This window comes from Pristis pectinata, chromosome 6, assembly GCF_009764475.1.
Source record: "Pristis pectinata isolate sPriPec2 chromosome 6, sPriPec2.1.pri, whole genome shotgun sequence".
NCBI classification, from domain to species: Eukaryota; Metazoa; Chordata; class Chondrichthyes; order Rhinopristiformes; family Pristidae; genus Pristis; species Pristis pectinata.
This window is the reverse complement of record NC_067410.1, coordinates 930761-944543: the sequence shown is the minus strand read 5'-3', so window position 1 is coordinate 944543 and position 13783 is coordinate 930761. Positions and strand designations below refer to the sequence as shown.

Sequence of the window (13783 nt, the reverse complement as noted above, 5' to 3'; positions counted from 1 at the left end):
CTTTGTCCTGGGTGGTGTCGAGCTTCTCAAGAGTCGTGCAGTCAGAGAGGTGGAGCACACAGAAACTGGCCCCCCAGCCACCAAGGCCATGCCGAGGTTTCCCAGCCTCACCAATCCCATTTGCCCACATTACACATGACAAAGGAGCAGGAGGAGGCCACTTGGCCCCACCATTCAGTGTTATGGCTGATCTCTGCTGGCTTCAACTCCTTCTGTGCCATTTCCCCATCACAATCTTTCAATCTGTCTCCACCAACATATCCAATGATCCGGCCTCCACTGTCCTCGGGGGCAGAGAATTCCAGAGATTCACCCTCCTCGGAGAGAAGACGTGTGCACACAGTTGTAAATGCCTTCCCCTTATTTATGACTCTCCCACTGGTGAAAATATCTCAACATCTGCCCTGCAAAGCCCCTTAGGATCTTGTATGTTGGAATAAGGTCACCCTTCATTCTTCTGACCTCCAAGGAACACAGACCCAAACTGTCCAGTATAATTGATGAGGGTAGGGCAGTGGGTGTTGTCCACGTGGACTTCAGTGAAGCTTTCAACAAGCTCCCTTATGGTCGGCTGATCCAGAAGATTAACGCAGATTGGATCCACGGTGACCTGGTAGATTGGATTCAAAATTGGCTTGGCCGTAGAAGACAGAGGGTAGTGGTGGAGAGGAGTTATTCTGACTGGAGGTCTGTGACCTGTGGTGTTCTGCAAGGATCGGTGCTGGGACCTCTGTTGTTTGTGAATTATGTAAATGATTTAGATCGGTAAGTTAGCAGAGTACAAACGTTGGTGTTGTGGACAGTGAGGAAGGTGTGTAAGGGATATAGACCGGATGATAATGTGGGCAGAGAAACGGCAGAGGGACAAGTGTGAGCTGTTGCACTTTGGAAGGTTAAATGTAGGGGGAAAGTGTACAGTAAATGGCAGGACCCTTGAGAGCATTGATGTACAGGGGGATCTTGGGGTCCAAGTCCACAGCTCCTGGAAAGTGGCAACACAAGGAGGTGAAGAAGGTGTATGGTATACTTGCCATCACTGAATCTCAAAGCCGGGAAGTCATGTTGCAGCTGTATAAACCTTTGGTTAGGCCACATCTGGAGTATTGTGTGCAGTTCTGGTTGCTGCATTACATGTGGGGGCGTTGGAGAGGGTGCAAGAGAGGTTCACCAGGATGTTGCCTGGATTAGAGAGTATTAGCTGTAAGGAGAGGTTGGACACACTTGGGTTGTTCTCTCTGGAGCAGCAGAGGCTGAGGGGAGACCTGATAGAGGTTTATAAAATGATGAGAGGCACAGATAGTGGAGACAGCCAGAGTCTTTCCCCCAGGGTGGGAATGTCAAATGCTAGAGGGCAGAGGTTTAAGGTGAGAGGGGGAAAGTTTCAAGGAGATTTATGAGGCAGGTTTTTTTTACACAGTGGGTGCCTGGAACAGGCTGCCAGGGGAGGGGGTGGAAGCAGATACAACAGCAACCTTCAAGTGGCATTTGGACAGGCACGTGAACAGGCAGGCAGTGGAGGGACCTTGTGCAAGCAGATTGGCATGGCCAGCACAGGTATTTGTGGGCTGAAGGGCCTGTCCCTGGGCTGTACTGTTCTGTGAACTATGTTGGTCACCACAGCAATGAAACATACAAGGTTAAGAACTGTCTGTGGAAATAGTGAGATGGTGCTTAATTGGGGATTGATACAGGCTGTGGGGAGACTAGGGCAGTGAGATTGGTTTGGGCGCTGATACAGGGTTGTGGGGAGAGTAGGGCAGTGAGATCTGTGTGGGGACTGACACAGGACTGTGGGGAGAGTGGGGCAGTGGGATTGGTTTTAAATTCAGACGATGAGCAGGGATATTCAATGCCCATTTGAGGTGAAGTTTTAAATCTTGACGGCGGTGTAGAGTGAATGTTTGCTATGAAGTGTCGTTGCCTGGATACTCAGTGAACTGGTGTGTGTGATCTCACCTCCTGCAACAAATTCTGCTGCTTCCACTCCCTCTGTGAACGTCATTGCTCTCACCCTCTCACACCTTCTCCCTCCCTCTCTCTCGATCTTTCACTCCTTTCTCCCTCTGTCTCTCTTTCTCTCTCCCTTGCTCTCTCACTCATTCCCACTCTCCCTCTCTCTTGCTCACGCTGTCTGTTGGGAATGTCCTCAGGCAGAGGGGGGCTGCTCACCCTGAGGCAGCGTTGGGGAACTCTACTCTCGGGTTCTATCACTCAGCCACTGAGGGTGTGATCCAGTCCATGATGTCTGCTCTCCCCTGCAGCAGGTCTGGTTGCCGGGACTGTCCCAGACGCAGATCAGTCCCTTCCTCTGAGGGCACAGAGCGAGAGGCTGTGTCAGAGGGACACCTGCTTCCCTCAGTAATCGGTTTAATTGGATTACAGTGAGCAAATGAATGACTGGGGAGCTGCAGACAGCGTTCCCACGAGATGAATCCTTTCAAACCATGGCGATGTGCCCCTCCCAGTGTCTGAATCAATCAGTGGGTGCGTTTGACCGTGACAACAGGACCGACGGCATCTGTGCGGGGCCCAGTGAGAGATGTGAGCAGGCTTTGTTGGTGCCGTCTCTGCCCATTCCCCTCCCCACCCCCACCCCCCTCAGCATCACACGAGCAGCTGCCATCCTCACTGAGACCCAGTGTTACTGGGTTCATCGTCAGCAGCTTGGCCTAGTGGTTTGCCCCTCCCCCTGGGACTTACTCCTCCCCCTGAGACTTACCCCTCCCCCTGTGACACCTGTCCTCCTGAGACATCCCTCCCCCGGGAATTACCCCTCCTCCTGAGAGTTACCCCTCCCCCTGGGACTTACCCCTCCTCCTGACTTACCCCTCCCCCTGTTACCTCTCCCCCGAGACTTACCTCTCCCCTGAGTTACCCGTCCTCAGAGACTTCCCCCTCCCCCTGATACCCCTCCTCCTGCCAGCAGCTCCAAGCCCCAGGACTGAACCCGGCAGGGAGGACGGGCTGTGGGTCCCACAGACTGGCGGCTGCTCGAGGCACAAACGTTAAACGCTCGTCCTTGAACAAGGATGAAGAAACAACAAGATTCTGGAGGAACTCAGCAGGCCAGGCAGCATCAAATCCTGAAGAAGGGTCCTGACCCAAAACGTTGACCGCCTGCTTTTCTCCACGGATGCTGCCTGGCCTGCTCAGTTCCTCCAGCATTGTCGTGTTTTTTCACCTAGATTCCAGCATCTGCAGTCCCTTGTTCCTCTGTCCTTGAACAAACCCGGACAAACGGTTCTCCCCTTCCTTCCCTCATCACAGGCACTGCACCTTTCGACTCCCTCACCACAGCAGGTAGAGCCACTGCCTCACAGCCCCGGAGACCCAGGTTCCATCCCGACCTCCGGCGCTGTCTGTCTGTTTGCACGTTCTCCCTGTGACCGCGAGGGTTTCCCCCGGGGGCTCCGGTTCCCTCCCACATCCCAACGACGTGCGGGTTGGTGGGTTAATTGGACACTGTACATTGCCCCCAGTGTGTGGGTGAGGGACAGAATCTGGGGGGGTTGATGGGAATGTGGGGAGAATGAAATGGGATTAAGGTAAATGTGCTGGTCAGCACAGACTCGGTGGGCCAAAGGGCCTGTTTTAGTCTTGGTTTATTATTGTCATGTGTACCGAGATACAGTGAGAAGCTTTGTCTGCGTGCCATCCAGACAGGTCATTGCGTGCACAAGTACATCGAGGTAGTAAAAAGGAAACAGAGTGCAGGATGAAGTGATACAGTCACAGAGAGAGTGCAGTGCAGGCAGACGATAAGGTGCAAGGCCATGACGAGGCAGATTGGGAGATCAAGGGTTTATCTTTAGCGTACAAGAGGTCTGTTCAAGAGTCTGATAACAGTAGGATAGAAGCTGCCCCTGAGCCTGGTGGTACGTGCTCTCAAGCTTTTATATTTTCTGCCCGATGGGAGGGGGAGAAGAGAGAATGTCCGGGGTGGATGGGGTCTTTGATTATGCTGGCTGCTTTACCGAGGCAGCGAGAAATGTAGACATGGAGGGGAGGCTGGTTTCCGTGATGTGCTGAGCTGTGTCCACAACTCTCTGCAGTTTCTTGATCCGGATAGGATGCTTTTTATGGTGCATCAGTGAAACTTGATGAGGGGTGTCAGGGATGTGCTGCGTTTCCTCGGCCTGAGGAAGTCGAGATGTTGGTGTGCTTTCTGTGCTGTGGGAGGGGCGGTACTGAGGGAGACTCCGTGTAAACAAGAGAAAGTGCCAATGCTCATCCAGTTCTGTCATCCACACCTTCCCAGGGCTAGGAGGCACACACAAGGCCATTCATCCCCTCTATCCCATACCACTCCAGTGAGTGTTGTTCCCTACTCCTTCCCCACATCATATTCTTGACATCAGCTCTCCACTGAATCCCAAGCAGAGTTCCTTTGGAAAGTGGATCGGGAGTGAGAGCAGCTGAGGGTTAGATCAGGGGCAGGAAGCAGACCACGTCCTGTCAACCATAGCAGAAAGGCCTGAAGATTTGGGGGTGACCCTGGGCAGAGCAGTTGGACATTGGGGCTGGACTGTGGATCAGGCAGCTTACTGCCTCCTGAGCTGGAACTGTTGATCAAATTATTACTCAAAGCAAGGATAACATCAGCTGTGAAACGTGCTGGTTTATCAGGACTAAGTAACAGTGCTCAAGTGGTGAAGCGTTCAGTCAGAGTAGCACCCCCTTTCTTTTGAACATACAAACGTTTATTCACTAAAAGTGCTACGAAAGGACATCCAGTCAAATCTACAGCAACTGCCCCAAAAAGAAAAAACTATGCAGACGGACGCTAACTACAGCAATAACGATAACAACTGCAAAATGTACCCACAATACTTCAGGAGAGAATCGCATTCTCACCGTCCACAACACACATGATCCCCTGAGGGGCCCACCGAGCACGGAACTCAGCCAGGGTGCCCACGGAGACCGCGTGCTCCCTCTCCAGGGACACCGGTGCGCACACATAAGCCTGGAAGACGGGCAGGCAGGCGGACTGGCAGGAACCCTCAGCCGCCTGCTGCCTGGACCCATGGATGGCCAGCTTGGCCGGGTGCAGCAGAAGACACACCAGGAGATCCTCCGCACGACCCACCCTCAGTACCTCCTTTTTTTTATATACAAAACGTTTATTCGGTAAAAACACTACAAAAAACAACCAACAGCAAATATACTACACCTAGTACAGAAAGAAACAACCCGGCCAAAACCAATACCCGCGCAACACTACGCCCGCTACCACAACACTTCATACCAAAATCGCATCGGTCTCGTCCACGACACACGCGATCCCCTGAGGGGCCCACCAAGCGCAGAACACGGCCAGGGCGCCCGAGGAGACCACGTGCTCCCGTTAAAGACACCCGCGCGCACACGTAAGCGCGGAAGACGGGCAGGCAGGCCGACCGGCCGGTACCCTCGGCCACCCGCTGCCGCGTCCCGTGAATGGCCAGCTTGGCCAGGCCCAGCAGAAGACCTACCAGGAGATCCTCCGCACACCCTGCCCTCAGTACCACCCTTTTTTTTTAACAAAACGTTTATTAGCTAAAAGCACTACAAAAGACAACCATTATCAATACATTATGTCTAAAACAGAAAGAAACAACGAAGCAATTACATAACTACAGAGAATAATGCAAACTAATACCCGTGAAACACACATACAACATTACACCCGCTACCGCCACACACAACACTTCAGATCAAAATAGCATTGGCCTCGTCCACGACACACAGTCCCCTGAGGGGCCCACCAAGCGCGGAACTCGGCCAGGGCGCCCAAGGAGACCGCGTGCTCTCGTTTCAGTGACACCCGCGTAAGCGCGGAAGACGGGCAGGCTGGCCGACCGGCCGGTACCCTCAGCTGCCCGCCGCCGCGTCCCGTGGATGGCCAGCTTGGCCAGGCCCAGCAGAAGACCCACCAGGAGATCCTCTGCACGACCCGCCCTCAGTACCACCCTTCCCGCAGTGACCGTCCCTCAGTACCACCCCTCCCTCATTGCCAGGTTTTGCTGATGACTGGATGGTAAGCCGAGTGTGTTTGAGTGTGAGTGAGTGGGGGCTGCCTACTGCCTGACTGCGGTGGTCTCCAGGAAGGGCAGTGAGGGGAGTGGGCCATGTTTGTGCTGCTGTGGTGCCCAGGAGCTGGGTCAGTGATCCACAGTCACTTTGAAGCAGCCTGTCCCTCCTTCTGTCCTGGGCCAGAGTTGGGCCTGGTTACCAGGTGTAGAGGTGGAGCAAGGTGACGTCAGGTGTAGGTACCTCCAGTCCTTGACTTACTGCATGTCTCTGTTTCCATTCCATCTCTGCCAGGAGTTTTCCTCATTCCGTACCTGCTGATTGTTTTGGTGGGAGGAATTCCTGTCTTTTTCTTGGAGATTGCACTGGGACAGTTCATGAAGCAAGGTGGTGTTGGCGCCTGGAACATTGCACCTCTCTTCAAAGGTGAGTACACCTGGATCCATGCACCAGCTGCCCACTGCCCTGTTCTCAGCAGTGTGAGGATTGTGTGTTACACAGGAGACCATGTCCTGTTACAGTGTGAACCATGTTACGTGTGGTACACTCTGGTCTGTGCATTATGATATGGATCATACTGTGTGTTACAATGCAGACTATGCAGTGTTGTATCGTGGACCGTACAGTGTGTTCAGTCTGAAAGCAGCGGCTTTAACTTAAACCAAGGGATTCCTCCGGTGTGACGGGCAGGCAGGCAGAGGTGGATGGGGGAACGACCTGTGGCAAATAGACATTCTGATAAGACAGAGAAACACAAGAAGGGTGTTCTGACTGTGAACTACAGGAGAAATTATTCAGGTTGTGAAGTTGGCAGGCACAGCAGTAACCCTGCGAGGATTTTACAATTCAGCAAAGGACGGCCGAGGAAGTGATTAAATCAGAATGAGAGTGAAGTGGTGAGAACCGTTAACCAGACTGTCGGGGCTCCTGTCAGTGTGTTGGGGGGAAATGTGGGTCCGTTGAAGAGCTTGTGGTGGGAATGACCAACGGTGGAGGAATTAAACAAATGAAATATAAAATCACAAGGGGCATGGACGGGGTGAATGCACGGTCTTTTTCCCAAAACACTCGGACAGGTACATGGTGGGAAAGGTTCAGAGGGATATGGGCCAAATGTGGGCAAATGGGACTGGCTTGGATGGGGCATCGTGGTTGGCATGGACTGGTTGGGCCAAAGGGCCTGTTTCTGTGCTGTGTGACTCTGTGACTACAACATGCTATTCACAGAAACATAGAAAACAGGAGCAGAAGACCATTCAGCCCTTCGAACCTGCCCCACAATCAATACAACCATGGCTGCCCCACCACCTCAGCACCACACTCCTGCTCTCCACCTCCCGCGGCACCTTGTATGCCTGGAAGTTCTTAAATATATTCAGCAACTTGACCTCCACAGACCTCTATGGTGGAGAAACCCACTGGGTCACCACCCTCTGGGTGAAAACATTGCTTCTTAGGTCAGTCCTAAATGTCTTGAGTCCAAACTCTAGGATGATGACCCGGGTTGTGGTGACCCTGGTCGTGGTGATCCCTGGTGGTGACGCCCGGTTGTGGTGATCCCTGGTTGTGACCCCCCGGTTGTGGTGACCTCCGGTTGAGGGAGGAGCTGCAGTGACGTTTGACCAGACCGGTTCTCGATGGCACCACTGTCGGATAAATCGGCAGGGTCTCTGCTCCTGACAGCTGAGGAAAACGAGAGGTGGCCTCACTGAAATGTACCACATTCTTCAAGGGCTCAACGAGGTGGTTAGAGGGAACATGTTTCCCCTGGCTGAGGAATCTAGGGGCAGGGGTCACAGTCTCAAGTTAAAGGGTCAACTGTTCAGGACTGAGATGGGGATACATTTCTTCACCCATGGCAGTGAGCCGTTGGAATTCTCCCCCCCAGGAGGAGCCGTGGGCTTCAGTCACTGAGTTCATTCGAGAGAGGGAGATAAACGGACTTCTGAATATCCTGGGATCAGGGGAATGTGGGGAGAGAGTACTTGGTACTGAGGTCAAGGATCAGCCATGACCCACTGGAATGGGATTGCAGGAATGACTGATGGTTGTGGGCCCCATATCTCTGGAAGGATGTGCTGGCGTTGGAGAGGGTCCAGAGGAGGTTTACAGGAATGATCACGGGAATGAAAGGGTTCACACATGAGGGCTGTTTGATGGCTCTGGGCCTGTACTGGCTGGAGTTTAGAAGGATGAGGGACGATCTCACTGAAACCCGCTGAATATTGAAAGGCCTGGACAAAGTGGACGTGGAGAGGATGTTTCCATCAGTGGGAGAGTCCAGGACCAGAGGGCACAGCCTCACAATAAAAGGACGTCCCTATAGAACAGAGATGAGGAGGAATTTCTTTAACCAGAGGGCGGTGAATCTGTGGAATTCATTGCCACAGACGGCTGCGGAGGCCAAGTCATTGTGTGTGTTTAAAGTGGAGGTTGATAGGTTCTTGATTAGTGAGGGTGTCAAAGGTTATGGGGAGAAGGCAGGAGAATGGGGTTAAGAGGGAAAAATAAATCAGCCATGATCGAATGGTGGAGCAGGCTCGATGGGCCGAATGGCCTAATCTGCTCCAATGTCTTATGGACCTGTTCCCGATCGTATTTCTAGTATTCTTATGTTCTTGTAACCTTTCCGAAGAGGGATACGTTGAACATTTCAAAGTGTGTGACTGACAGCAGTGATGGGAGCCTTTGGCCCAGACTCAGAGCTGGTGCTAACCCTGCTGTTGTGGACACCACCAATGTCCTCTGCACCCTCCCCACCACCTGCTCTTCCCAACTCCACCACCCCCGCCCCCAATCCTGCCATTCCCAGGATGCAGGCTCCTTGTCCTGGTGATCTCCTTAAGCTAGAGGTGGTGAGGCCTCCACACCGCCCCCAGCTCTGAGCCCTTCGATAGCTCTGGAGACATTTGTGTGCATGCAGCATTGGTCAGGAGCCATTTCAAGGATGGTTGAGCTGACCGACCGCTCTGTGCTGTGGCACCTCGGGTCGTGTGGAGCTGACCGGAGAGTGCGCCTGCCTCTGCAGAAGGCTGCGGAAGGCAGGGATCCTGCCTCGGTTCTGCAAGCTTTGCTTCGCATTTGACGTTTGCGTTGCCGACTGTCCTGCGGTTACGGAAAACGACGCTGAGGCAGTCCCAGTGCGGTGTGGCCACTGCTTGCGGCGGGTAGTGCTGCTGTGCCGTGCGGGGCGTTGGCTGGTGCATCCGCATGGGATGGCCCTGCAGCGTGGGCTGTGCTGCTGGTTGAAGGCGCTGCAGGCGGGGATCTCACCAGCGTGTCTCCCTTGTAGGCCTGGGCTTCGCCTCCATGGTGATTGTGTTCTTCTGTAACACCTACTACATCATGGTGCTGGCATGGGGACTGTACTATCTCATCCACTCCTTCACCAACAACCTGCCCTGGGCCACCTGTGGCAACACATGGAACACTCCGGAATGTACCGAGGACTTCCAGCACAGTCAGTGCCACAACACGACCATCGTCAACTCCACTGCCTTCACCATCAGCTGCGAGGAGCTGGCAGACAAACGGTCGCCCATTATCGAGTTCTGGGAGTAAGTCCGACATCGCTGCACCCTCCGCTCCCACCGTTCCCACTGCTCACACCGCTCCCACACCGTTCTCACCGTCCCGTCACACACTGCCGGAGTCAGACACAGGGTGAGGCTCCCTCCGCACCGTCCCATCACACACTCCCGGGGTCAGACACAGGGTGAGGCTCCCTCCGCACCGTCCCATCACACACTCCCGGGGTCAGACACAGGGTGAGGCTCCCTCCGCACCGTCCCGTCACACACTGCCGGGGTCAGACACAGGGTGAGGCTCCCTCTAGACTTTGGTGATTACTGTTTTTGATGTTAATGTGATTCGTTTGTTCAGTTGCCCAGTGGTTTGGGGGAGACTCTTGCCCCCCTCATCCTGTGACAGTGGGGATCAGACAGTGTGTGTGGACCTGGCACCTTGAACAACAGCAGTACTGAGACTCCTGTCCCCTCTGGGCTTCGTTGGTCTGTGACAGGATCAGCTGCCTTCACGGAGCTCAGGTCTAAGCATGAGACTGGAGACACTGGGTGGGAGTGAGGGCCACCTCTCACTGCCTTTCATGTGGACAGTACAGATATTCACCCTGTTTTACCCTCGGAGGCAGGTAAGGCGGAAGTGGTGTTGGGGGGAGGGGGAGGTTTGCAGACAGTGAGTCAGGATACCCCCGTTATAGGGTGTGCTGGTGCGTCCCAGTGTGGGATCTGCCCCCTCGGTGTTCCACTGCTGTTCCACTGAAGGAACGGAGATAGGGTTGTAGTTCCACTGACACAGCGGAAGCAGACGGGTGTGTCAAAGGTCACACAGAGGGTGCAGAGCTGGCAGGGGGTGGGGGGTCGGGGGGGGGGAGTGTGCAGTCACCCACACTGGTCCCGAGTGAGATACAACAGGGGGTTCCTGAATGACAGCTGGAAGTCAAAGGCCAGAGGTTCTGAGGACAGGTCAGTGGGTGGATGGAGCAGGTTTAAATGTGGTTCAAAGTCAAAGTCGAGTTTATTGTCAGATGCACAAGTCCATGTGTGCACAGGTGCACTGAAAAACTTACCCGCAGCAGCGTCACAGGCACACAGCATCAGATAAGCAGCATTCACAAGAAAAACAAATTAAACATAAAATTATACACAATTTTTACAAGAAAGAACACAATTAGAACAAATAAAAACAAGTCCATTTTAGTACAAAGTGATCAGAGTGGTCACAGTGTTGCTAAACTGTAGTGATTAGGGTTGTGCCGGTTGGTTCAAGAACCGAATGGTTGGAGGGAAGTCGCTGTTCCTGAACCTGGTGGTGTGGGGACTTCAGGCTTCTGTACCTCCTGCCCGATGGGAGCTGTGAGAAGATGGCACAGCCCGGATGGTGGGGATCTTTGATGATGGACATTGCCTTGAGGCAGCGCCTCCTGTAGATACCACCGATGATGGGGAGGGATGTGCCCATGATGTATTGGGCAGAGTCCACTACCCCCTGCATCGTCTTATGTTCCTGTGCATTCGAATTGCCGTCCCAGACCGTGATGCAGCCAGTTAGGACACTTCCAACAGCACATCTGTAGAAGTTTGTTAGAGTGTTCGGTGACAGGCCGAACCTCCACTACCTTCTAAGAAAGTAAAGACACCTTCCTTGTGGTTGCATCTGTGTGCTGGGCCCAGGACAGGTCCCCTGATATGTTAACTCCCAGGAATTTAAACCTGCTGACCCTCTCCACCACCAATCCCCCAATGTATACTGGCGGATGGGGTATCCTGATTCACTGCCGGCAAACCCCCTCCTCCGCACAATACCACTTCCACTTGACCACCGTTATCTGCCTCCGAGGGTGAAGCAGGGGGAACATCTTCACTCCACGTGAAGGGCAGTGAGAGGTGGCCCACCCAGTCTCTCCAGTCTCCTGCTTAGACCTGGCCTCCATAGACTTGGTTCGAGAGGGCCGGAGGGTGTGTCACAACTGCACGGTAACTCTCACTGTCTAATGCCACTCCCCCCTCACTCCCCCCTCACTCCCCTCACTCCCCCTCACTCCCCCCTCACTCCCCCTCACTCCCCACTCCCATCAATACCCCACGCAGTCTAACCCACTCCCCCTCACTGTCCCACACAGACAGCCCCCTGCCCCTCAGCCACCCTGCGGCGGGTCGATGTTTAACGCTGATTCCCTCTGCAGGAGGAGAGTTCTGCGGATCACGGGTGGAATCGATCAACTTGGGACGATCAACTGGCAGATGCTACTGTGTGTCCTCGCCACCTGGATCATCGTCTACTTCTGTATCTGGAAAGGCGTGAAGTCAACGGGGAAGGTATGACCCTGGCTGTGTGGGACCGTCCCCCAGTGAGGGTCAGTGTGTGTGGGACCGTCCCCCAGTGAGGGTCGGTGTGTGTGGGACCGTCCCCCAGTGAGGGTCGGTGTGTGTGGGACCGTCCCCCAGTGAGGGTCAGTGGGTGTGGGACCGTCCCCCAGTGAGGGTCAGTGCGTGTGGGACCCATCCCCCAGTGAGGGTCAGTGCGTGTGGGACCAACCCCCAGTGAGGGTCAGTGCGTGTGGGACCAACCCCCAGTGAGGGTCAGTGCGTGTGGGACCAACCCCCAGTGAGGGTCAGTGCGTGTGGGACCAACCCCCAGTGAGGGTCAGTGCGTGTGGGTATTAAGGGAATCGGGAATTCGTGTTCATGCAGGAATGAGGGAGGTTTTTCACCCAGAGAGTGGTTGGTGTATGGAATGCGCTGCCTGGGGTGGTGGTGGAGGCTGATACATTGGTCAAGTTCAAGAGATTGTTAGATAAGTATATGGAGGAATTTAAAATAGAGGGGTATGTGGGAGGAAGGGGTTAGATAGTCTTAGAAGTGGTTTGAAGGTCAGCACAACATGGTGGGCTGAAGGGGCTGTATTGTGCTGTATTGTTCTCTGGTTCTATGGTATATAAACCTGCTCCATGATCCATTTAACCCTTCCTCCTACACAACCCATAACCCTCCGTTTTACTTACACTCATGTGCCTATTTAAAAGTCACTATTGTATCAGCCTCTACCACCCCACCTCCCCCAGCAATGTGTTCCAGGCACCCACTACCCACTACTGTGTAAAGAACATACCTCTGACATCTCCCCTAAACTTTCCTGCTCTGACCTTAAACGGATGTCCTCTGGTATTGGCCATTGCCGCCCTGGGGAAAAGGTGCTGACTGTCCACTCTGTCTATGCCCCTCATAATCTTATACACCTCTATCACGTCGCCTCTCATCCTGTGTCACTCCAAAGGGAAAAGCCCTTGTTCACTCAAATATCCAGAGGTCTACCAGTCTGTCCAGAATGTCTTCAGTGCCTGAGCCTCCATTCCCCCAGGGGAGAATTCCAACCATTCAGCACCTTCTGGGTGAAGAATATTCCCCACCACGGTCCTGCACGTCCCTTCCCTTCCTGCGACACTGTGGCCCCTCAAGGCTGAGTGAGAGCAACACCAAATGGCTCCTCCCTATCCCAGAACATCCCAAAGGGCCCCAGCTAGTGAACCACGTGAGGAGAAACACTGCCCCTCGCACAGTGTGACCTTCCCTCAGTACCGTCCCTCCCACAGCGTGACCCTCAGTACTGTCCCTCCCACAGCGTGACCCTCCCTCAGTAATGCCCCTCCCACTGTGTGACCCCCCCTCAGTACCGTCCCTCCCACAGCTTGACCCCCCCTCAGTACCATCCCTCCCACAGCGTGACCCCCCCTCAGTACTGCACTGGAGCAGAGTCTGTCTCCTCGGAGTGTGGGTCTGAATGGTGTCTCTAACAGGGCAGCAGCCACAGAGTGAGACCTGCTGAATTCCCCAGGACACTAAGCAGCTAGGCCTCTGCAGTGTGGGAGTTGCTGCTGACGGGAGAGATACTGTTCCACGCCTCAGATTACACTGTGTAAGTGACTGCGTTATTCAATATCCCACAGACACAGAGGGTGTGGTCCGTGCTGACTCTCACGTAGCACAGTAGTTGTGAATTCTGTCACCTCACTGTGCAGCAACATTACGATGGTCTCGGCTTGTACCGATTGAGGTGGTGTTGGCTCATCAATTCCTGTGTAACCTCTGAGAAACTGGCTTCAGTTTAACATCCTGAAGCTGGCTGTGTGTCACATTCCACACACACTGTCCCAGTGTCTCCCACTTACCACTGAGCCAGCTCTCTCTGGCAACCTACAATGGGCCACTTCCCCAGTCAGCGGGATTGTCAGACCTTTAATAGCCAAAGTTCG

General features: G+C 54.0%; 1 protein-coding gene across 3 annotated transcripts in view; it reads left to right on the top strand.

Moving 5' to 3' along the window:
* LOC127571754 (sodium- and chloride-dependent creatine transporter 1-like) overlaps positions 1 to 13783 on the top strand; it is a 76915-nt gene that overhangs the window by 30391 nt on the left and 32741 nt on the right. For all 3 annotated transcript variants that reach the window (XM_052018431.1, XM_052018430.1, XM_052018429.1), the window contains 3 exons: positions 6307 to 6438; positions 9305 to 9569; positions 11717 to 11849. In XM_052018431.1, the coding sequence (XP_051874391.1) occupies positions 6307 to 6438; positions 9305 to 9569; positions 11717 to 11849 (530 nt within the window). The remainder of the gene's footprint in view (positions 1 to 6306; positions 6439 to 9304; positions 9570 to 11716; positions 11850 to 13783) is intronic.